This window comes from Aquila chrysaetos, chromosome Z, assembly GCF_900496995.4.
Source record: "Aquila chrysaetos chrysaetos chromosome Z, bAquChr1.4, whole genome shotgun sequence".
NCBI lineage: Eukaryota > Metazoa > Chordata > Aves > Accipitriformes > Accipitridae > Aquila > Aquila chrysaetos.
The window spans coordinates 58,720,296-58,745,438 of NC_044030.1; the positions used below are offsets into that span (position 1 = coordinate 58,720,296).

At 39.9% G+C, this 25,143-nt stretch overlaps 1 protein-coding gene across 1 annotated transcript in view; it reads left to right on the plus strand.

The window, feature by feature from the left end:
- PGM5 (phosphoglucomutase 5) overlaps positions 1–25,143 on the plus strand; it is a 77,434-nt gene that overhangs the window by 22,569 nt on the left and 29,722 nt on the right. The window contains exon 7 of the mRNA XM_030005534.1: positions 24,503–24,618. Within this exon, the coding sequence (XP_029861394.1) occupies positions 24,503–24,618 (116 nt within the window). The remainder of the gene's footprint in view (positions 1–24,502; positions 24,619–25,143) is intronic.

The window sequence follows — 25,143 nt, forward strand, 5'->3', positions numbered from 1 at the left end:
AGTTTTGAGTGACGGATTGTCGTCTGATGTTAGCTACAATCTATCCTGTTTGCCCGACTTTCCAGAACTGCTTGGCTTTTGCTTTCTTTGCAGCTATTAACTATCTGTAGTTATACCAATGCTAAAGATTTTGTTAGAAGCTTCTAAAATGGACATCAAAACATGCATCCAAATATTTATGGTGGGTTGACCTTGGCTGGCTGGCTGCCAGATGCCCACCCAGCTACTCTCTCATTCCCCCTCCTCAACAGGACAGGTGGAGGAAGTAGGATGAGAGCGCTCATGGGTTGAGGTAAAGACAGGGAGATCACTTAGCAATTACTATCATGGGCAAAAGACTTGACTTGAGAAAAATTAATTTAATTTATTGCCAATTAAAATAGATTTGGATAATGAGAAACAAAAACCCCACAAATTCAACCAACACCTTTTCCCCAGTCCTTTTTCCTAACACTTAATTTCACTCCATCATTATTTCACCTCCTCCACCCTAAGCGGTGCAGGGGGATGGGGAATGGGGTTGAGGTCAGCTCATAACAGCTCCCCTCTGCTGCTCCGTCTTCCTCACACTGTTACCCTGCTCCAGCGTGGGCTCTCCTCATGGGCTATAGTACTTCAGGAAAAAATTTGGTCCAGTGTGGGCTCTCCACCAGCTGCATTTCCTGCCAGGAAAGATCCATCTGTTCCACTGTGGTTCTCTCCATGGGCTGCCTGGTAATCTCTGCTCCAGCACCTGGAGCAGCTCTTCTTCCCCCTCCCTCTTCTCTGACCTTGGTGTTCATGGGCTGTTTCTTCCTCAGTCCTCACTGCTGGGCAGCTTTTTGCCCTTTTTGAGTATGTTTTCCCAGAGGGGCCACCAGCTTGGCTGCTGGGCTCAGCTGTGCCCTGTGGTGGATCTGTTGTAGCTGACTGGAAATGGCTGTGTCTGGCATGGGGCAGCCCTGGCCTCTGCTCACAGAGGCAACCCTGCAGTCCCCCACTGGCAAACCCTGCCCCGTTCACCCAGTACCACACCTAAAACAAATCCCTTAAATACTTCTCTCATATCTAGACTGTCATTCATTCAAATTAGGATTTATTCCATTTGAGGTAGTAGATGCGTAGCAGACCTTCTTATATACAAAGATTAAGTGGTAAATTTTGTTCTTATTCATAACCAGTCTACATCCATGGGCTTCTTAGACATGTCCCACCTACCTTGCTAGATTTAATCTTGAAGTATGACACCTTGAGTTAGTTATAATTTGGCCTTTAATGCATGTGCAGTACCATTCAGTTCAATGGGAATGGTTATTTAAAAATACTTTGAAAAGTATTTCTTGTTAGCAAGTTAGAAGAAATAAATAAAGGAAAAGGACTTTCAGGCCAACTGTTATCAACATCATGTAATAGTAGGGACAAGAATAAGAACAACACTTGATTAACAAGGGATGGAAAGCACACTTAATAAACAGAGTATTTAAAAAAAGATTTCTACTGTGCTGTTGAGTGCTGATATTCCTTATTTTCTGTATTTTGTTGTTCCAACACTAGAAATAGAGAAACTGTGTTAAAATAAAGGTGATTGGAAAGGACATGGCAACATTTGTAATAGTAGGTGCAGTAGGGTAGCAGAAGTAGTGCCTAGGAAAAGAAAAGAAACTTATATTCTACTTGTTTGTCTTCCTGAAGAAGTTAGGAAATGCTAACTTAAAGCACATCTAACTAGGATTTAATAATACAGTCACTACTATAGTAAAAAATTAAAACGTGGAAATCTTTTTCCCAATGGGTGTCAGCAGAGTAGGGAAACACATAATGATGGTCAAAAGAATCCTGTGTGAACATTCCTTAATTTTTTTTCATGAGGGAAAGATGAATTCTGCTAGTAATACTTCATTGTATTTGATGGTGTCAACACAATGTCTCTGGGATAACACTTCTTCAGTCATCAGAGCACTGCTATTATCTGAAAGGTGTAGTTCGATTTGTGTCTACAAAGTGAATCTTCTTGTAGTGTACCCAACTGTCTCTTTTGGCCTGCTCGTGGACCTTGGTAATAAGAGTAGCTCTCGTGAGGGAATTGGATCAACTCCTGTCCATTTGGCTGCTGTCTTCTGAGGTCATGGGCCTCTCTCCTGAGGTCTGTGCTAGAGACCAAATGAAAACCACCTCTTCTTATAGGGCATCCATGTTGTATGGCCACAGTTTATCCTAAATCATTGTACTAGAGTTTTTCCTCAGCTATAAAAAAAAATTAAAATCATACATAGTACTTGAAAGAAAGGATTTAGAAAATCTGATGCTTTTTAGTTTAATAGTTTTTCACAGTGCATTATTAAACTTAAACAGAAAGGAGCAATAATCCAGAGGACTCTAAAGGTTGCTTAGGAGTACAGCATTAAGAAATGGAGCACTGGATTACAAGGGAATTCACTCAATGTGTTTAACATTTACATGTGTTTGCCTGACTGCTGGAATATACTAGTATGTACTGCAGGGGAGGTGTAACACTTGACAGGAAACATCTGCTTTGATATGCTCCAACATCAACAGCATTGTGGCAGTACGTCTTCAGGCTTCAATTCTCTGGCAATATGTACCCTGAGGTTGGTGTTCTTTTTCTTGTGGGGAATGCAAAGCTGTGTACCCTGTGCCACAAACTATTCTTTTTTCATATCCTTGTATTTTGATTTATCTGATGTCTGCATAACAGGAAGGGAAATGAAATGCTGAGATGTTAGCTAATGGTGTACAAACTGAGAATCACAAGGGTGAGTCAAAATTGTTTCTGTGGGAATTACGAAGCTGGGTGGGTGTGGAAAATAGCAGTCAAGTTGGTACGGGAAAAGAGGGTTGTTGAGAGAATACTACTGTGGCTAGCATTGTCTGATACCTTGTTTCTACAGCCGGGCCATTTCAGGGGCATGTAGGTGCTCTGATTGTGCTTACCCTGAGCAAAGCTAAGTACCTTACCACACAGCACCCTGCCACTTTACATCTGGTAGCCCGTCTTTTAATGCAACTTTGACACATCAGTGTTCTGTTTGCTGATGGTCCATTTACTATCTGGTCAGCTAGTGGCAGGTTTTAAGGGGGCCTGCAGTGACAGTGACTATTCTGACTTGTTTAAAGAGGCGTCTTCGTGCAGTGAAGGGCAGAGATGTGATGAGCTCTAAACAAGCTGTGTTGGGTGCAGGAAGGAGGCTGACCCTGGCAGCAAGAAACTCTTAAATTCACAGTGCTGCTGGTTTAGAGTAGGGTCCATTTTGTCTGAACTACAGCATGAAGCTTTGCTTAAATGGCTCTGTATGCTTGTTTCTTTAGTTCAGGAGCCTCAAACATTATAAGCAGCAATGAATAACACAGGATGAAAAGCATTAATTCATATAACTGTCTTCTTACAATTACTTTGCCCAGCTACCTGGCAAAGTTTGCCTAGTTATGTCAAAGGCTGGATTTCTGCTTACTCATTATTATCAGGTGGGTTGCCTCTCTTACTGCTTAGAGAGGAGCAGCACTGCTCCAGGAGTTTCTACCTCATTGTGAGAATTAGGAAACAAAGCAAGAGTTCGCTGTTTGGTAGGAATTGCCCAAGAAGAGCTGCTGTCTTCATTCTCAGCTTAGGTCAGTTTGCTTTTGTCTCTTACTCCCACCTGGAAGCACTAGAGAAGTGAATTATCTCCACTAACAAATAATGAACATTTCTCTTTGCCATTTAAAACACAGTTACAATAGAAGGAAACCACAAGAGCATAATGAAGCTTGAATAATGGGCTAGTGCATACTGTGTTATGTCAAAGTCAAACTGTGCACAAAAATTTATACTTTGATGGGAAGGTGAAGAAAGAAGGGCTGACTGTTCTTCTGCAAGTGGTTCCTAGGGCCTGGTACCAGCCAGGAGAGCTGTTGGGAGTCAATGGTATAAACCCAGGTCTCAACCAGGGAATGCAGACCCAAGGAGACCTTGTTTCCTCTTGAGGCACTGGATCGTTCCTATATGTGTTTGTTGAGGGGTGTATTGTCCAGTGTAAGTGCTTCTGCTGCTTCTTCCTGTAAAGCTTAGTCTGTCCTCTGTAAACACTGAAAAAGTTTTTGGATCAGTTAATGGATGGGGACTGTTATTGCTGTTTAACAAGCAGTAGCAGTTAAAGAAACCTCTGGCCATGGAGAACAGCAGACCACATTCCACTTGTGCCTTTGTGATTATTTCCTCATTTACAAATCCTGCATGGATTTTTTTGTCTGTTTTGTCTTGTGAATCTGTAGCTTATTGTTTCTTTGGAACCATCTGCTTTTCTTCTGTATTGTTGATCATCTGTTTTAATGAAGAAGTTTGTGCCAGAAGCCGGATGCACGCTGTGCATTTCTTTCTCTACATGGACGTCCTTTACTGTTGAGTTGTAAGGGATTCTTCCAACATAAAGACTTCTCCAAGTTATAAATACACCTTTCTGCATGGTTGATACTGCATTCACTCTGTGACTGTGATTTGTTCAAGTTATGCCAGTTGTGATCTCACTCCTTTTATCTTCCTTCAGTAGGATAAGTCAGTCTCACTTTCTCTTATCTGGAATAGGCTTGCTGTGAATTTTTTAAGACACCCCTGTCAAACTGAGTCCATGTCACGTACAAGCAGTTTTTAAATTAGATGGAGCAGAAGGACAAGTTCTGTTCTGGAATGCTGTAGAAGGACAACTGCATAAAACCTTGAAGCATAATACAAACTTGTTGAGCACTGTGATAGGAAATTTGTTCAGGACTTGTAACTTTTTAAATAACATTGCAATATTAAAAATAGCCATATGTGTCCTCTGTATACTTGTATATCTAGTAAAGAATGGTAGTTTTTCTGTATCAGTTTTCAAATATGTTATGCAGCTAAATGTTTTACTTACACAGATAGGATGTGTTTGAAAAGATTTGTGGAGAAAAAGCAACAACTGTCATTACAAGGCATTGATGTCCTTTCGCTAGCTGTGCCCTTCAGTTTTGTTTCTACAATGTGCTTCTAATCTAGCTGTTATCCTTTCATCCCTGAATGTTTTTTAAGCAGTGGAGGTGATGTATCATTGCAAATATTTTCAAGGATATCTTTAAGGATCTGTCTTTGTCTTCTTTGTATTTTCTTTGGTACTGGATTTGGTATGCTTTAGTATAGTATGGTATATTTGGCTGTTGCAAGTCCACCATATTCTTGGCTATCCTGTGTTTCATTATCCTAGCCTGCACTGATGAAAGCATGCTGCCCACTGTGGTCATGGCAGGCCACATTTTGGATGTATGTGGGGTAAGTGGACAGCAGCAGTCAGACTTTCAGATACTTTCTCAGCCAAAGATGAGAATGAACCTCTCTCAGTGTATTGCATACTTTTGAACTTTGCAGGAGAGAACTGATTGATACCGCAGCTTGTGTTCTTCAGTGGCTGCATTTCATTGCTTCTGAAGAAAAGGACAGAAAACATGTCGGTGTCCTGTAAAATATCAGTAGAAAACTCTTGTCTTGTCCTTTATGGATGGATAGCAAGAGAGGCTAGGCAGTCCTGTGGCTTACCTCCTTTCACTTGGCACACAACTTAGTTTTTGGGTCTGAGAGGCACTCACTGGCCAGTTCTGAGCCTGAAGGCAACTGATCCCTATTAAGAATGGCAGGCTGCAGAGCAGCCTTACCCAACATACAGCTCTTGCTCTCACTCATAGGTAGTTGCATTCTGGCCTGTGCCTGGACTGGACAGCCATAGCTGCTTAGCCTCAAATGAGCAGGTTCATTGGTTGTGCAACGTGCAGCTTTCAGGACTGAGTACAGAAAGGTGTATTGAAAGCTCTCTTCATTTAAAGGAAAAAGGAAAGCTCTCTTCATTTAAAGGAAAAGATGAGTTGAAAACTACACAGTGCTCTGTTTCCGACTTAAACTTTGGTTGCAAATGAGGTCAGTTGTCCACCAAAGTTAGAGAGAACAAGATTTGGCGCTTGGTGACTTGACTTTTGTTAAGAAATAGGGTTATCTGCAGTTCTCACAAACAAACAGACTGTTGTCTGGGCTTAATATACCACATGTGAAAAACTACCTGAGAAAAATAAACTTTTGCAAAACGTTCTGGGCAGGCCTTGCACTGTGCAATAGATAGATGTTGGGTAACAGAAAGTCCACAGTTTTCTTAGTGCTGCATCTGTCATATCTCAAAAAGTATACAGCTATGAATAAACAACAGGAATTCCTACAAATGTCCTGATAAAAAAGTCCAAAAGTGTTTTAATTGAAACAATCTGAGGAAGTTTACAGTGAGTCAGTTACATAAGACTGTGACTACTAAAAGAAAGTTTAAAATAAAGGCCCCTTTTCTTTCAAGGGCTTACGCAGTCAACATAGAAAGGCTGCCACGTGGATTAGCGTGTTGGAACATGTTTTGCCTGTGCTGGACAGCACAGCTGGTATCAGCTCAAGAGTAACCTCTCCCATCAAAGGATTTTTTGTAAATGGGTGACCCTTATGGAGAAGGCTTCCTGCTGATTTCAAAGAAAACTTTTCTGGCACAGAATTTCAAAACAGTGTGTTTAAAATTCTACTTCTTATGTGTATTAAAGTATAATCTTCTGCTAAGTTACTTAGATTGTTTACAAATTAAGAAGACAGGAAATTGTTCTTTACATTCTGGGTGTTTTGAAGAAGATCTCCATAAGACTGTGACAGAGCCAGGGTGCTTAACATTATTTGAAGAAGTTTGAGAGTCCTGTTAGAACAGATCTTACTTTAATTTGTAGTCACTTGAACTGTCAGATTAATTTTAGTGGAGAAGAAACATTGTCTTCTGTTCCCTTTTGTGGGGAAATGAAAGAGGCCTAAGATCTTTCCAACCTCAACCATTCTGTGATTCTGTAGTAACAGTCTATTTCTATGGCATGTTATAGTTTCTTCTTCCTTTTTAAGTTTCTCTGTTTCTATGAACACTACCATAAAGTCGTGAAACTGCTTTCTTCCTTTCCCTTCCCAGCCAAATATCACAAGCACACAGAGCACTTACTAATTCTCACTCTCTAAAATCCATAGAACAATTTGCAAGAGAGAAAAAGCAGAACTGGCGTAAGGAAGGAAATCTGAATCTAAACGGCATTGTTAGGGAGCCACTAGAATAAATCATGTCTAACCAACCTGATTGCCTAGGTGATAGAACGGTTGAATCTGTTCATGAGGTTAGGACAGCAGATGTCATTTACTTCCATTTCAGCAAGGCTTTTGACACTGTGTCCCATATTATTCTTGTATCCAACTCAGGACTTTATGTTCTGGATGGGTGGACAACTAGATAGGTAAAAATCTTGTTTGGTGGTCAGGCTCAAGGGCCATTGGTTAATGAGCTGGTAAAAAGTGGGGTACTGCAGGAGTCTGTTCTGTGACCTGTCCTGTTTAACATCTTTATCAGTGGTCTGGAGAAGGGGATGAAGGGCACTCTAACCAAGTTTGCAGATGACACAAAACTGGGGGTGTACCTGTTCGTATGCTGGAGGACAGAGCTGCTGGTCAGGGGAACCTGGACAGCTGGGAGTTACGGATGGACAAGGACCTGATGAAATTCAGCAAGGACAAGCTGTGAATCCTGCCCCTAAAAAGGCAGACCCCTACAGTGATGCAGGCGGGGGACAGAAGGGCTGAGGAGCAGCTTTGCAGAGACAGCCTGGGGCCCCGGTGGGCAGTGAGATGGGCAAGGGCCAGTTCTGTGCCCTGGAATCAGAAGGCCAGCAGCACTTTGGACTGCATGAAGAAGAGCGTGACCCAGAGAGTGAGGGAAGTGATTATTCTCTGCTCAGCACTTGTGAAACCACTTCCAGATACTGCGTCTGGTTTGGGGATCCCCACTACAGGAAAGACATCAGTAAACTGGAGTGAGTTCAGCGTAGGATCACTGAGACAGATGGGGGCTGGGGCACAGGCCCTACGAGGAGAGGCTGGGGAACTGGGTTTGTTCAGCCAGGAGAAGGATGGCTTTGGTGGGAACTAACAGCAGCCTCCTGTACCTACAGAGAGGCTGTCAAGAAGGTGGAGTCAGGCACTTCACAGCTGTGCATCGTGGGAGGACAAGAGGCAATGGTGATAACTGAAACAAGAAAGTTATTCAGTGTCCAACTGCATAAAGCTACGAGCAACCTCATCTCATAGCTGACCCTGCTTTTGTCAGGAGGTTGGACTAGAGACCTCCCATGGTTGCTTCCAATCTGAATTATTTTATAATGCTGTGGCCCTACAAGGAGACCTTTGCTGGAAAGTCCACATGCTACCAAGACTGATGAGCCTGCCTGCACTCTTGCAATCTTGTATTTACCATGATTAACAGAAAGGTGATATATAGAAAACCTTGATGTTGCCTTAAATTAATTACTTTTTTATTTTCTTCTAAACCAAGGAATTATCCAGCTGGAGAAACTGCACTGGCTTTTTCCTGGTCATTTTCTGAGCTATCCTGCTGACTCTGCATGAGAGGATGTATGTAGTATTACAGTGCTTGAGAGGTGAAGAAGAGGCTGTAGAAGCAACCAGTAACTTATGATATGTACCTAAAACTATTGTTTCGCTATTATTCAGACAATTCAGAGTACTGAAACCCCAATTTGAATCGCTGTCAATACAGAGTGTTGTACCACATGTTGTGGTTATATTCACATCTGTTTTGCATCTTTGTCAATGAGCATAGGCACAGTGCCTTTTGAACCAGCTGACCTCATTGTAATAGTCCTAAAAAAGGCTAATGATTATGGGCCATGTGTACTTCTGAGTTAATGGAGGGTCTTTTCCTTGTGCTTAGTTCATAGGATTATTACATTTCCTGTAAAAGACCACAGGTCTTGCCGGTCATTAGTGATGACATTACTCAGACTTACTTCAACAAGTATCTGCAGAAGGATATAAGGAGAATACCTCTAGCTTTTCGCCATTTATTACATCTCTTCTCTTCTCTGGTGTAATAAAATCTCCCTGACAGTTTCTACAGAGTAAGAGAACTTAGAAAACATTTTCCCCTTCCCTTCATAGACCATTTTTATTGCTGGAAAACTCACAGGTTTTGTATGCAGCAGAGACCATGCAGGACTCGAGGCTAGAACAGAAAATGTCCCTATTTGAGGGTGGGGAGGTGCGGAACCTTTGAGTGTTGGTTGTCCCTTGTTCAAGTTTTGGGTTTTTTTCCCCGTAGTATGCGTACGTTAGAGACCCTTCTGACATTTCTTTGTTGCACTGAATATGAAGTTTTTTGTCAAATCCTTAGCGGGACAAAGTCCACTACTGAAATTCATTTGTGTCATTTTGTGCTGAGGTGTGTCTTATATTGGTGGGTGAATTTCCTTTTCCAGGGACAGGCTTGCTTTAAATAACCTGAGTCTTTTTGTTTGTTTCTGTTCTTTCCTTGCATTAAGAAGATTGTCCTCCTACCTACTCCATTCAGGAAGCCTGTGACAAGGCAGGCTGTTCAATACAGCATACTACAGCGTAGCAGTGACAGCTGTTTTTCTGGATGTATATACTAAAAAAACCTTCCTTTGCTCTCAGAGTTTAACTAGTCATAGGCCATGCTGTTGGGAATCGAACACACACAGACTGTCTAATACAGTCAGCTGCAGTCATAAAAAAAGTGGACAGTATCATTCCTAGAAGAAGGCATAATCTTTGTGCTGCTGAGCTATGGCAGAATTTGGAGGCTAAAATAAGCTTGGAATCTTTAAAGGAATTCATTTGTTATGTAAAAGTTCACTGAAAATGCTAGAAGTCATTGTACCTGATCACCATCCATTCCCTTTGTCCTTTAATTTACCGACAAGGAGGAGTTAACTTACTCTATAGGCATATGAGTGCTGAAATAGTAATGAAGAGTGATTCTTGTGTCTCAGCCAGGAAGGGCATGAATAACCTTAGGGATTACTGCAGTACATCTGGTGAGCATGGCCACATGCTTGCCAGATGGTTGGACTTTTCTTCATTAGTACTATGAACTCTGCAATCAAATCTCAGATTCTCTGTGGACCTACTGTACATATGTGTGCAATTTGTCACTGGAACAGGCTCTCCAGGGAAGTGGTCACAGCACCAAGCCTGTCAGAGTTCAAGGAGTGTCTGGATGACGCTTTTAGTCATATGGTTTAGTTTTAGGTAGTCCTATGAGGAGCAGGGAGTTGGACTCGATGATCCTTATGGGTCCCTTCCAACTTGAGATATGCTGTGATTCTGTGATTCTAGTTTCACCTCACAGGGACTCTGAGCACTGTGCCAGCTGATTTTATTATGTGAAAGACAAAATTCTGTTGGGGTATGTTGCTGCCAAAACACATCTCTCCCTCATTGTATACTCATAGAAATGCTTGTGTTTGCTAGTTGTCTTTAGCAAAGCAGCTTTTGTCTCTTGCTTTGTCCTTACTTTTAGCACAGCCATATCTAGATACTGTATATATCAGCAGCTGTTTCTAGTCATTCTGGTAGAGCTTGTGTGAAGGGGACAATGAAGTTTTCACAAGGCAGGGAGTCACAGGCACTGTGTCCTGAAGGTTATGCTTCCTTTGAGAGTTGACTCTTGAAACATTTAGAAAAGAGGGTGCGAAGTTACGCATTTTGGTTTTGAATCTCAAACTGGTGACTAAAGCAACATGAGAACAGCATTTGATGTGGAACATCATGATGAGTACACCTGTTCGCATCCCACACACTGAAGAAAACAACCCCATAATAAGAGAGAGTTACACAGACTGCATCTTGTGCAAAGCTTTCCAATGCATTTGTAACCAAGAGAAACAGTTGAAAACATTAGTTACTGTAATACGTTTTGTTAGAAGTTCTCAAATTTTAAGTTTGGGTTCCTGGAAATGTACAATGCAAAGGCAGTGATGGCATTTTCATGAACTTGCGTATTACACACGGGGGGTGTGTGCATTATATTAAAGAGAAGAAGTGTAAATTCCCATATATATAGCTTGCAACTGTAATGCATAAATACTTTTTTACCCTAGCTGATTTGGCTGGGAGACCAGTGAGAATTTTCATGTTTTCTCCGCTTATATCAGTTATGTCACTCATTTGAATTTCTGAGAAGAAATATGGGCTTTGTTGTTGATGAAACTCATTAGGGTTTTGCTGTCCAAGTAGCATTTATTACCACTGAAACAACATCATGAGGTTGCCAAAATGTTATAGTGTGGACTAAGCCACAACCTGAAAATTTCCCTAAAGGATTGCTATTTTTTGTTTGGTAGTATGGGTCTCAGGTGTGGTATGCATAGGACTACAGCACCATGGGAACCTATGCTCTGTCTGTGTGTACTCTAGAAGGTATTTATTTCCTTCTTTAACTACTGAAGTTCAGCAATATCTTCCTGGTACTTCAGTATGTCCTTTTATTGAAATGTCATAAACATAACTAATCATTATAGGTAGTCTAGGTTGAGACATCCATAATCACTGTAATTCATATTGTTTAAAAGATTTTCAGTTCCCTGACTGTTGTTTGCTCCTGGTTTCCATTTTGTTCAAGTTTTTCACATTTCTTTTTAATTTTTACTGTGTACTTTCCATCAAGGAAGAGTGAGAGAGCAAGCCCACGCTTTGGGTATTTTCTACCACCAAACTCCACAATATTGTGGCAAAATTTACTTCCCCCGTGCCCAAGATTGACAGAACTCTGTCTATGGATAGACTCCCAGGTGGTGTGCTAAAGGTGCCACTCCCTATCTCTTTTTTCACAGTAACACTTAGTGTTCCTCTGCTGGGTGGACTCACAGCATGCCGAGTCTCCTGTGGTATGCTAGAGAGTCTCCTTACTTAATGTCAATGTGCAGGCATTATAGGTGGTTTGACTTGCCTGCAGAATCTTTCTGTGATTCCGGAGAGGAATAATATAGATACCGCAAATGTCTCCATACACTTACTGCTGGGTTGGTTTAGGAAATTAGCTTAGTCATACATCTATTTGTAAATTGGAGAATTAAGTTCTTCAGCAGCTGCTCCTGACTGGCTGATCACTCACTGCTGGGGTAGTTTGCTGGATTGTTTTACCTCTGCAATAATTCAGTGTGATATTTTTCTCAGTATCTTTCTTCCCACATGAAGACTGATTTCTTAGGGAAGACAGGGCATGATGTGATCGTAAGGATAGCTCCTTTGTGGGTCAGAGCATTGATTGTCAGCCCTTGTGCACTGGTCCACAACCAGCTCTGGGTTCTTGAGTCTTCCAGAATCAAGAGCTCATTCTACACCCATCCTAGTTACCTGAATCTTGCTTAGATTGTTCTTCACAAACACAAGAAATTGTGATCTAAAATCAGATGGGTCTATATGTTCTCAGGAGGCTTACTGTGAGCTGATAGATCTGTAAGATTACTTTCTTTTGGTCAAACGAATCAGCTCCTCATCAGGTACACCTAAAGCTCTCTTAGCTTCTTTTTGTCAAAACTAAGTACAAACATGGTTTGTTTTGCTCTTTCTCCCATCATTTAGAAATGCTTAAGAGGCCTGGTTCATGCTTGCTTTTGCCAGTTCTAGAATCTTACTGACATTGTTACCAGTCTGTGAACTGCATGCTCCTCATCCAGTTTAAATCTGACTTTGCTCCTTTGCAAAATTGTCTTTGTGGTGGATATCACTCAGCCAGCATAATTAGAGAGTGAATTTAGATTCTTGTAACTCAGTGGAATGAAGTATTGGTAGAATGTCCTGCTGAGTTTACCGTAATAACATTTAACTGCAGCTTAAACTAACCCATCAGACACTCCTTTACTATCCTTACAGCCACCATCAAATGCAGGATGAATCAAGCTCCACGTCATACGTTTTCAGAGCACTTTGTTATTTGTACCAGATAAGTCAATTCTTTGTTTCACTGGAAAGAGTTGTGGAAAGCCTGGCAATATCTTTTTGGAAATACTTCAGATGGATCATTCAGCACATTAAAAGTTTGTTAGTAATGAATGGATAAGAGTCTTGGCAACGCTTTAGCATGCCTAAGAGTATTCCCATACCTGAGATAAAATCGTCAAGAAGTCTACCGAGTTCCTCCTGTGCCTGTAGCTCATGCCCCAATTTAAGGAGAGCTGTTTTAAATGCTCCTTATTTAACCAGCTATCTTTAGGATCTTTTAAACATCACCCTGTGACTTGGGAGACTGCTGGAAAGTCACCATAAGTGAGTTTAATACATATGAGCAGAGACTTGGAGAAGAAAAATAACTTCTTAACATTCAGTAACCGTTTATTCTGGAAAGTTTTTCTTCCCGCATGTGGATCTGACAAACTGGCCTTCCTCCTGTGAGCTTTGGAGTCTGTCTCGGCTACAGTTTGTTTGTTAGTGATGACTGATACCTGGTGAAGCTAATCTGTTTGATGGGCCTTGAGTACAAGGTTAAATAAAGTCACATAAAGGACAGAATTTTCCTATTGGTACTTCTGGTTAAAGATAAAGGAGGGATCTGCAGGGGCTAGGCAGGAGGAACATATGCAATTTATAGTCTTAGCACATACAAACATCTCAGCTAGCTTTAGTTGGGTTTCTTTATAGGGTGTGTCTGCAGCATCCTGTTTTTCTATATAGAAGTACACAATGAAGAGAAATCAGAAGCAAGAGGATGAACACATCCATTTTTGGACTTCGAAATTACTTTCCCCCTCCCTTTAAAACAATAAACCTTCCAACTTATCTTTATTTACACAGACCTATCCACCTTGGCATCAATTTTTTTTTTCTCTTCATAAGGAGCAGTATTTCTGTCTGCAAGGTACTGGATTTGTTAGCAGATTTCTTGGAAATAGGTCTTAAGACTACACATAAGTAGTCTTGCTTTATAATGGGTGCTTAATACTCAATAAAGCAAAATAGTTGACTTTTGCCTCTTGGCACCAGTTCAGCAAAATACTTAAGCACGCTTAACTTTTGGACTCATGAGAACCCCCTAGGGATTTGAATGGAAATATGAAAGCCTTTTGTAAAAGTTTATGTTAAAAAATGAATGTAGAATATAGAAAAAAGGAATTTTGCACAAAAGTACTAGTTTTTCCTTGACTTCAATGTTTTATCTTTTCCCCCATTTTATTATGTACTACCCTCATTACTTTTTGGCACTGAGCCCTTGTATAAAACACTTGTCCTGTAAAGGAGCAATTGAACTTGTGCTGTGACTGAGTCAGCATCCTCTAGCAAGAACCTCCTAGGTTGCTTCTCTTCATAAATCTCAGTGTGGGTGGCAGCTGGAGCAGGGCTGAAAAACATAAGAAGACATGGAAGTGGAAGAGGTAGGAGGAACAAAACTCAGAAGACCAGGTTGCATGTCCACAGACAGTACTGTAGTTTGAAATCATATAAAGCTTGTGAACATTCTGAACACTGCTCCAGCTAAGGAAAATACAGTTCAGTAATTCAGCAAAGCCTGAATCATGCCTACTTCACACAATGCAGTGTTTTTCATGGAAGCCTGAATAAGCCTGTATGTCTACATGGTACAATGCAGAGCAGTGCAGAGATACTATCTAGACTCCCACTGCCTGTGTGTTTGTGCCAGCAAAGTACCAAACCCAGCCCGTGGAGACCAACCAACAGGGGCACAGTGCCACACTGATGGGACCAGACTGCTTCCTGCTTAGCAGATAGCTTCTTTGCCGTGAGGTTATAGATACGTGAACCATGCTCAGTTGCAAAATATGGCGTATGTTTTACTGTCATTTGCACCTTTAGAGCTGCCTAAGGTTGGTGAGTGTCCAGCAGGACTTAAATCACTCTAGTCCTCTCCTCCCACAAAAATTTGGGCTGAGTTTTGTGGAGCTGCACCTGAGAAATGCTGCAGACCTTGTTCCTGGTCTTCTTTCTTGTTTCTTCTCATCCCGTCATGTCTGTGTTTTCCCTCACACACAGCAGAAAAGGACACTAGTACAAATACTGTACTTAGAATAAACTCTTGCTCTTAGCAGACTAGATACAGGCATTCAAGTTGACGGTCTGGGTCTAGTTTTAAACACAGTGGATTCATTCTGACTTCTGTCATTCAATGGGAGAGAAAGAAAAGTGTTGACCATGTGAGGAGTTCAAAAGGGTAAAATTGTTAATAGTTTGGAAACAGAATTTTACACTCAACTAATTCCTAGTAAAAAGTAATTGAGAATTGTTTCTAGCAGTTTAATGTGAATTCACGTAAGACCTGGTTCCACTGCCTGTAATAAGAGCACAAATACTTCTTCTGGAATTAAACATTTCTCATTATGATTAAATTAATTTTTCTTTTAAAAAAAGTCAGGAACAATTTTTTTTCTCTTGTCCTACTAATGTTTTTATTACAGGTGAATTCCAGTGTTAACAGCAATTTCAAGAAAGTGTTCTTAGTAGCTCTACTCATAGCAAACACCACTGAGTCAGTATTTATTCAATTTAATTTTATTATGAGTGTGCAGAAGTCTAGCATCTAGCAGTTGTGTCCCTTTCTGATTATTTTCTGAACATTTGCTCTATGCTAAAATCTGTCAAAGTGCTGAGATTTTTTTAAAACATGACAGAGGGGATTTTTTTTTCTTCTTTTTTTTTTTTTTTTGAAGACTGCAAAGAATTGTGTGTTTTGTAGTCTGAGCTACAGTGTTTTCATGCTGACAGTACTGTCCATACCCTGATAGTCTGGCTGAGCAGAAACAGATGTCATAGGCTCATTGGCCAGTTTCCTGTCTGAAGGAGAGGCTTCTGATAAAGTCCAGTTTTTCATGGTGGGATTTCTTTGATGCTGTATTTCCTTGAAAAGAAGGAAAGTTCTTAGTTTCTGTATGCACAAACTTCAATTAAATTGAATTAAGCACTTAGCTCTTCAGAGAAGTTTTTTATCCCATGGAATCTCATTGCTAGGATTCTGTTATCATCCAGACTTCAGAGAGGAATTTATAAGCCAAAGCTGTACTTAAGGCCTTAAAACCTAAGCCTGTGTATGAGGTCTCCTCCAGTGCAACTTCTTAAAAGTAATTTAACTTCTCAGAAAAAGGTTCTTTAATGCCTCATAGTGCCCACAAATTGGGGATAGTAACAGTCTCATTGTGGTAAAATGTCTAACTTGCATGCTATTGATAGTTTTAACATTGGCAGTAATTTCGTATCTTGATCACTATGACAATAACCTACTTGCAGCACTGCAAATACAGGGTGAAAAATTCCAGCTTTGCGTGCCATCTGCTTCGTGTATTTCTTAAAGGTGCATTTATGTCCCTGTTCACCAGTGAATCCTGCATCAGTGGCAGTTCACTCCACAGCAAATTAGGGAGACTAGGCAGTACAGTGTCCATAAAAGGTATATTTGCACCTCCTGCCCACAGTGGACAGGATTAACACATTAGTTTTGAAAGGAAAGGCAGACTCATCAAGGAGCCGTGCTGGCTATTTTTGCCTTCACGACTTACTCCCTGAAGAGTAGGGAAGAGGCAGAGGCATTCTGCAGCCCTTTCTCAGAGATTTGAAGCAGAGCTGTGCTGCAGCTGTTGGCCTACTTACAAATGCATTTCAGTTTTGCAGTGCTCCCCTGGCTCTGTAGCTGGCTATGAAATTAGGCACATGAATTTTACTTTTACCCCTGGGATTGAATCAGAAAGTTGCCTGTTGGGACTGGGACACAAATTAGTTTACCATTATTTTCTAAAGTGCCTCAAGTACTTTAAAAAGTGCTGTCTTTTTGCTAAGTTGCACAAGGTGCTTGTAACATCTGACTGAGATATTGCAGAGTCTGTGTGCAGGAAAACTTGATGGTATGAAACATTGAGCTGTGTGTTCACACCATGGCCCATAGGTGGCAACAAGGAGTGTAAGTAACTGCAGGGCCTCCCTGTGTTTATGTTTGGGAGCCTGGGTTCCCTGATGAGTGTTTTAATTATCTCTGTGATGCTGCAAGCCTTTTCAAGTCTGCTCCTACAGGAGACAGAAAAAGTCCAATGAACTTGAAGAGCCTGAAGGGAGATACTAAGTTTTAAATTTGTTTGGTTTAGGAATTTAAAGCCAAGGGGCTGACTTTCCACACAGTAGTTCATGTCCTTGGAGTATAGTGGTGATTGTGCTGAATGTGAATGTCTTCCATGTAGCTCAAATAAGTTTTTAGTATGTATGGTTGCTGTGTGTTACAAGGCATGAGCAAGGTAGGTTGTGTTTGTAGCACTTTGCCTTTCTGCTGGGATAATTTTTAGTTTTTGCTGTTGAAAGATTTCAAACATGGGGAAAGGCCAATGTGAGACTGAGAGGCAGGAGAGAATATTGGAACAGTTAGTTGGCACCGCAGTTAAGTTGCATGAGTGCCAGGAGGCTCCATTGATAGAAAGGGAATTCAAATTGTCCTGAATGGAATTTAACAAGGAGATGATTTCTGCAATTATTAGCAATCCATAACAATTCTCAAAACTATTGTCTGCCAAAATAATCCACCTGAAGTTACCAGTTTTCAAGACAGAACTTAGCCCTGAACACCAGACCTTGATTCAGTATACCTTTAGACCACCTGCAGAAGCATCTTAGAGTTATAACTTTGCAGGGGTGTGGAGGAAGCAAAACCAAAAGAGCCAAACGTTTTTAGATCCTTTGTAGCTGAAGTGTCCTCACATGCTTTTTTTAAATTGATTTCTGTTACTATGATCTTTCTCTGTGAGATGTAGCATACTAGAAAGCAGAAAGAAAAGGAACTTGTTGACTACTAACTAATATTTTTTTTTCTGCCTTGTGCTCCTGATAGCCTCTCTGCCAGCCATGGCAGTTTACATCTTATCTTAGTGATAGGTCCTGGTTATCTGTGTTGTGTGCAAGGGCTTAGCATTCCACTGTTTTTTTGCTTAATAAATTAAAGACTGGGAAGGAGTAACACTGTAACACTTGACCGTATAAGGGAGGTGACTGTTGTTTTAGTTCTGCTCCTTGCACAATATGAAGTTGAAGCCTTTTAAGGGAAGGCGGTGCAGACAGAGTGAAAACATCCAGAAGCAGAACATCCATTTCACATTATAGTTGGTGCCAGTGTTGGTGCTGTCATTGCTACTGCTGTGAATTTCTCACTGGTTGTTGCATAGTTAAAAAGAGGAGAGACTTAACAGATGAGACTGAAGAAAAAAATTAAACCCACTTAGTTCATGGCTCCTGCATCTTGAGAAATAATAAGAATGAAGAGGGAACTGACCAAAGATGAGCTGAATTAGACTTCTGAAGTTGAGAAATGAAGTCGCAAAGAGCTCTTCAGCATCAACAAGAAGAGACCACAAAAGGAACAATTGAAAATATCATGCAGTGAGAATGGGATACTGAGTCGGTGACTAAAAAGGCAATGAATATTGTGTCTAAACTTTCAATTAAGTTTTTAAAAAAATTTCTTTGCAAAAGAAATGTGAATGTTGGAGAGGGAATGAGATAACTAATGCAAATGATTGGATGGAAAAGAAACTGTGGCAGCATGATAAGAGTTCAATCCTGGATGTCATCTTACTACTCCAAAGAATGAACCCATGAAATTTTAGGTCGGGTTGCAAGTAAGTCCATCAAGGCAAAGACTGTACTATATGGTTAGAGAATAGCAAAAGCAGGATCTCTAATAAAGGGATGGAAGAATTGATGTAGGCAAACATAAGTCAGTTGTTTTGATCTCAGAAGAGTCCAGAATCTTACAAAAATTTTGAGGCATCTCAGGCAGTAAAATATCAAATAAAACACATTAGTATGCCAAGGTTAGACTGTGTGAAGACTGTTCTTTTCAGCTAGAGAAATTATTTTCTTGATAAATCAGATGCAGAGCCTTACTTGAGATATTTTTCATTCTTTGTGTCAAGGAAGACTACAAAAGTGGGAGGAAAAACTGATTTTCTTAGTTGCAGTCAAACCATAGTCTTGTCTTTAAAATAGAATATGCTTCAGGCCTTAAATCAAATGAGACTTTTATCAGCTGGAGATTAGATAACACAGTCTACTTTAGTGGCTAAGTAGAGATTTAGAAGATCCAGTGTGAAACCTTTTTCTTCTACAGCTGTAAGTCCGAAATAAACCGTTACAGAGGTTTGATCTCTTGCGAAATGCTGCTACCTCACACTATCCTTCAGTGGCCCACATGTCTGTCCCACAAATTCCTTCAGTTCCTCTTTGTTAGGGCCCAAGAGTGCTTACCCATCTGCAGAATCAGGCTCGCTGCTCTCTGAATTACAGCACCGTGTCTACCTCAGCGCTGGCTCCACAGAGAGGAGTAGGATTGAAAAAAAAGTGTCCATGGAACACCAGTCTGTGTTTTGAAGCTTGCTCACCCAGGTGTCTGTAAGCATCTTTCCCACGTGCAGCTGATACCTACAGGTGGTGGAAGACAAGAGAGACAAGGACATGTAATAGCCAATTCTTTAGTGATTCTTTCATTAGTACCTCTTTCTTCCTCCAAGGTAAGGCTCCAGAATGAATGCGATGCTGCAGTTTACCCTAGCCAGCATTTCACCTACAATGCAAAACTCTAGCCAGTCATTTACAACAGCTCACAAGACCTGTCAAGGAAAGCCCTTCCCCCAGTGTTGTGACCTTTATCTTTGTGGTGAACAGGCGTCACGACTTTGGCAGGATAATTTTGTTTGATTGACTGATCTATTCTCAGAAGTTATAAAAATTTCACTGGGCACAAGAAAGTCAGCTTGCCGCAGGCCATTTGTTGTGTCCGAATGATATGTATTCATCAGGACATTTTGTGGCATTGTAGAGAATAAGTTGGAGCAAACTTCCCTCTGACTTTCATTAATGTAAGTCAGGGTAATTCTGCTGAAGTCAGTGGTGTTTTGCTAGTGCAAAACCACAGTGACTGGGAGATACCCTCAAGGACTACTTTGCTTTATTAGCCCATCTGTGGAAAATAGTCTGTTGTCTCCACTGAAAACTGAAAGAAAGGTATCACAAGGATATTCTTTTAATCCTTTTAAATAAAAGAACATTTTTTCTTCAATGGAAAGTTGTCTTTTTACACAGTTTAAGCAGGATAATATTTTTACTGTAATTCCAAGGAAAATAATTTGGGCTGTCAAGAGTCCTGTACCCTCTGTTTTCCTAGTTAAGTGACATACATATGGCTGTGAAGTATAAGGAAGATGTGTGATATTCAGATGTGCAGCTGTACAATAAGTAGCCCAGTTGCCTGGTGCAGAACAGGTATGTTTTCTACATTAGTCTGTTAAGGCTTTCAGGAGAAATTTTAGAATTAGCTGTTAATTTTTTTTTTTCTGACAGGAAATTTTCATAAAACCTGATCTTCATGATGAAGATTATTACTATGTTCATTATTACCTTTATTATGAACTGGCCAACTCTTGCTTTGGTGAGACTTATTGTAGAGTTTTCTAGTGATGAAGCAACTCAGAGTGCTTCTCATGGTTGTGTTGTATTTGTTCTCCTTATGTTTTAGTAAAAAGTGGGCAGTCAGTATAGGTAGTGTGGGACTAGCTCTTCTTCATAAAAATGAGAGTGAAGTTGTACAGTAGGAGGGTAAATTTAAATATATAACCTTGCAATAATTCATAGTCTTATTTTAACTCACTATTATCTCACCATTTAAAAACAGCTGCTCCTGCTTTTTTTAAATTAAAAAAATATCATTCTAAATAATGTTTATACTTGCAAAAAGTGCAGTCCACTCTGATTTTTTTTTCCTCCTTAATTAGTTTTTCAGCATACTGGGAACATAAATACCCTTAGCTCTGATATGGGCAGAATAACTAAGGTGATTGCCCTTCAGTTTAGGTCCAAGTGTAAATACCCCATTTCCCAGTCTAGCAAGAGCTAATTAGTGCTACACACAGTCAGAAGAAACTTTATTGTGTAATCTCATTGATTTAGTGAGCAGTTACACTGAAAGAAGGCAAGCAAGAATACTGTTTGAAGTCAGTCCCATTAAATGTCTGAGGTGACAAGGACCAGAATATCCACAGTTTGTTGTATTCCTTCTACATAGTTCATATTCATGGAATGAATAAACACAGGTATATATCAACTGTGTGGTTAGACATAAATAGAATGCCTTTACTTGAAATAGACTAGGAAAATGAACCTATTCATATGGCATATTTTTTTCCAGCTTTTATTTTGAATTGCTCTGGAAGTATATTCCATCTGTCAAGTCAGGCCTTTTGACAGCTAACACCTTCACTCAGAGACTGAGGTATTGCCCTTACAGGAGCACTACTGCATCAGTATCCTGATGATGATGCATTATACATATATATAAGGACATACAAAATTTCCTCTGATGAGTGAGACCTCTGCAAGATAGAAACTGTTTGCAGCACCAGTTCCAAAATTCACTTTCTGAGAGAAGTAGTATCCTGTCTGACCAAGAGATCTCATATAGACAACAAAAACTTTATGGTAACCACTTGACTTTCCATTTCTAACTCCCCAAATTTAGGGACTCCAGTGTAAATTTACAGACGGAAGAGAAACTTAAAAAGCTATATATATATAGACTTGTTTGAACTGTTCTGTAAAGGTACATTGCTAAAAACATCATAGATTCTCATTAATGGATCTGTGATTTGTTACAGATAAAAACCTTTACCATGACTCACCAGCAGTTGTTCGTGCAGAATTACAAGTTCCAGAAACCCTCATCCTAAGCATTTATTTGCTTAGCAGAATAAAATATTTCCTTAGTGTCTTTCAGGCTTGTCATGAAGTCATATGCTGCACTAGGTAATGCTCGGAATCCTTAGTGGTACATAGAAACTAATTTCCGAATTCTGGTCTAAAAGGGATGCTACCCTTTTGTCTGAGCTGGCACTTTTTAAAAAAAAAAAAATCTGGCTACTTGGTGTAGCAGTGACTAAAAACTCTGATTTTGTCATTTTGTTTGCAAGAAAGCAGTCTGGTGAATGTAAAGTGAAAAAAAAGTTTTGGGAAATGAAGATGCTTTTTTTTTTTTTTTTTTTTTTTTTTTTACTTTCTCTGCATACCAGTGATATTTCTTGTTTAGAAAGATGTAAATGTAGGAGCATTAAAAATCCTTTCCCCTTCCCATGTTTAATCTCTGTTTTCCCTGGCTTTGAAGATCTAGTAATTTCCCAGTTACAGAATATTAGTTTCCTTCCTCTGAGGGCATTTTCCTGTAGTTGTGGTGTTATTTGTTTGATGTGATGCAGCACATTACTTCTCTGAGTCTGAAACTTAGAGAATTTTTTGCATCTTCCTGTGGGAACCCCTCTCATGTTTCCTGGGTCAATCATTCACCTTGAATGTCTATAGGTTGTATAAAGGCACATTCTGCATTTATTGAGATTTCCAGTGATGATTCTTTAGTTCAGTAAAATGGCAATAGAAAAAGAGTATGCTTAATTTTCAGTATGCTTCTACTTATTTGTTCTGTTAAAGTCTTAAGAGTCAAGAACATGAAAATACTGCAAGGAGCCATCTGTCATATTTCAGTATAAACTTTGTATGTATATGTTTATATGTATATTGTGTTTTGTTTGTTTGTTTGAAAGGCTTAGTTTAAAGTAAGCCCATTGCCAACAGAATCAGCATCTGTATTTCCAGTACTAGCCTAGTACATAGAAATCTTTGAAAACCATTACAGCCCCTGGAAGCCTTTGGTGATGGTCAAGATGGGTCCATCCAAAGCTGCTTGTCCCCAGACTAGAGGAATACAGAAAAGTGAAAGGGGACGGATTTCCTTCTCCAAAAACCCATACCAGGATATGGGGACATTTCCGCAAGCAGAAATATTCCTGCTGTATTGTTAGGCAACCTCAAGAGAATTGGTTTTGCTCTTCTAGCATGTTAGCCATTGTTTTCTGGTTGATTGTTTTCTGGTTTTTGGCAGTACGGTCCTGTTCCCAGTCTGCAGTTATTGTCACACAGAGATTAAATCCTATTATGTTCTTGATTTTTAGCAGAGCCAGCCAGAAACCTGTTCAGCTCCGCACTGTATAACCTCCATTACACAGCAGCATTTCTAAGGGCCAATAATATAGCTAGTGCTGTATAAATACAAGGAAGTATACACTTGCCTCTGCCTCTAAACTAGAGACATGAAAACTGAGTTTAGGATTAAATATTTTTATAATACTTTTTTCCCAGGTACCTCTTTAGCTCTTTTCAAATGAGTATCAGCAATTCTTACTCTATCTCAATTAAAAAACCCACTCTTTTTAGGTAAAAGTACAAAAATGAACACCTAGGCTGACTAGGAGGAGACTTAGATAGCAATGGATATTTATTACATTAAAAAAAAAAAAAAAGTGGATTTGGAGACTTAATACCAGTGCTGATTAACAATTTAAAGATTTCAGCAAGAATACTTAAGGGCTGAACTGTCATTTAGGTACATTTATGTACCAGGTTTTGAAAGGGTCAGTATTTGCACATTTGGACAGTTCATCCCATCTATCTTACATGTTTCCTTTAAGACACAATGATGGCGCATCTGAAAACAGATGTCTCTCTGTTGGTCAGAGAGATGACTGCTTTTGCTTTGACACGTAACTTCTAGGTAGATTGTGTTAAGCGCACTGAATCCTGCTTTGATTGATCTGCTTTGCCTGGGCTTGACTGCAGTTAAAATTACGTAAATCGTCTCATGTCAAGTATTCTTCTGTGGGGGTGGAATTTAGGAAATGTTTGTTAGGTGTATTGCTGTAGCAGTCCTGGGGAGATTGTAAGGTCCTTCGTAGTCAGTCAGATTGCTTAACTATATCTCAAGACTTATTTTTCATATTAAAAAACAGTTGGCTCTGAAAATCCTAGGCACACAATGAAAACAAGCAAATATAATTAAAAACAAGAAGAATGGTAATATTCATTCTGCATAAATCCCAGCTTGGTAGTGGGTTCCTTAGAGGATTTGGTTTTTTTCTTCCTTCTTGTTTTTTAGTCCAAGAAAGGATTTTTTCATTGTAGTTCATAACAGGAATAATTACCAGTTAACAACCTGGGAAGGGGAAAGGACATCCAGCTTATATGGTGGTTTATTTTCATTTTTGAAAATACTGGCAGGTCAGCCAGCTAGTGGGACTATTTCCTGTAGGTGCATCAGAGGAGACAGGGAGAGTAAGTTCAGACTCAGGTTGAGACTAGGAAAGCTTTTTTAGAGGAGGTGCTGCATCATGGATACATTTCTGTATTGTGTTGGCTTTGAACACATGAGCAGAAGTAAAAGTGTCTTTCAAGCATATCGGTGTTGGCCACCTGTGTTTTGTAAAGGAAGATACTTCAACATGATGATTTAACTTTCATTAAAATATTAGTATAACAAAAGTGTGTATCTCTGGATATAGCTGTTTCTTGTTCAGAAAGATACTGGTAAAGGCTATTGAGCTGAGGGCCTACATTTTCCAAAATACTACTGTTGGTGTATAAACATACCTGTGAAGTCAGGTTCAGAGGCAAGGATTGGTTCTGAATGGTGCTGTTGATCTGTTCTGTTCTTTTTGTTTTACTTACAGCCCAGCTGTCAGGAGATGTAGCAAGACCTAGAATATTCCTCAACTGATCCCAGGCCATATGTAAAAAAAAGCAATGTATTAATTTTGTGATGTTTTATTGTGTCTGTTCCAGAGTGGCAAAAGTAATGAAGGTTCCTGTGTATGAGACACCAACAGGATGGAGATATTTTTCCAATCTCATGGACTCTGGACGTTGCTCACTTTGTGGGGAAGAAAGCTTTGGCACTGGTAAGTAATACGTAATCAAAAGTTTCCACAGACTTTTAATGACAACTTTTAATTTTCTTGGCTGCCTCAAGTCAAAGCCAAAAGAATCAGCAAATTAACGTTGTCTTGTGCTGGAACAGAGAACTGTCAGTTATTCACATTTTGAGGGTCTTCTTGCAACTCCGGTGTCCAGTACCCTGAGGTATGAAAAATGTGGAAGATGGACATTCACAAGCCATAGGCAATCTTATCACTGCCCAGACAGCTTTTGGAGGTGCCTGGCACTCTCTTCCGACTTGAACATAATGCAGAAAGATCTCACTGGTTCTACTGTAATACTCTTTTCACAAACTGCAACAGCATTTGGAGGGATTTCGCCTGTATGGAAAAACCACATGGATTTTCCTAATGTGATTCGGTGTACAAAGTGTGAGGATTGGTATCCGTAATGGTATATCTAATCAAACCTGTTGCAGGTGTCCCTTTTTGGAACATCACAATCACCAAAACTCAGATAAAATAATCATTAGAAGAAACTCAGTTACA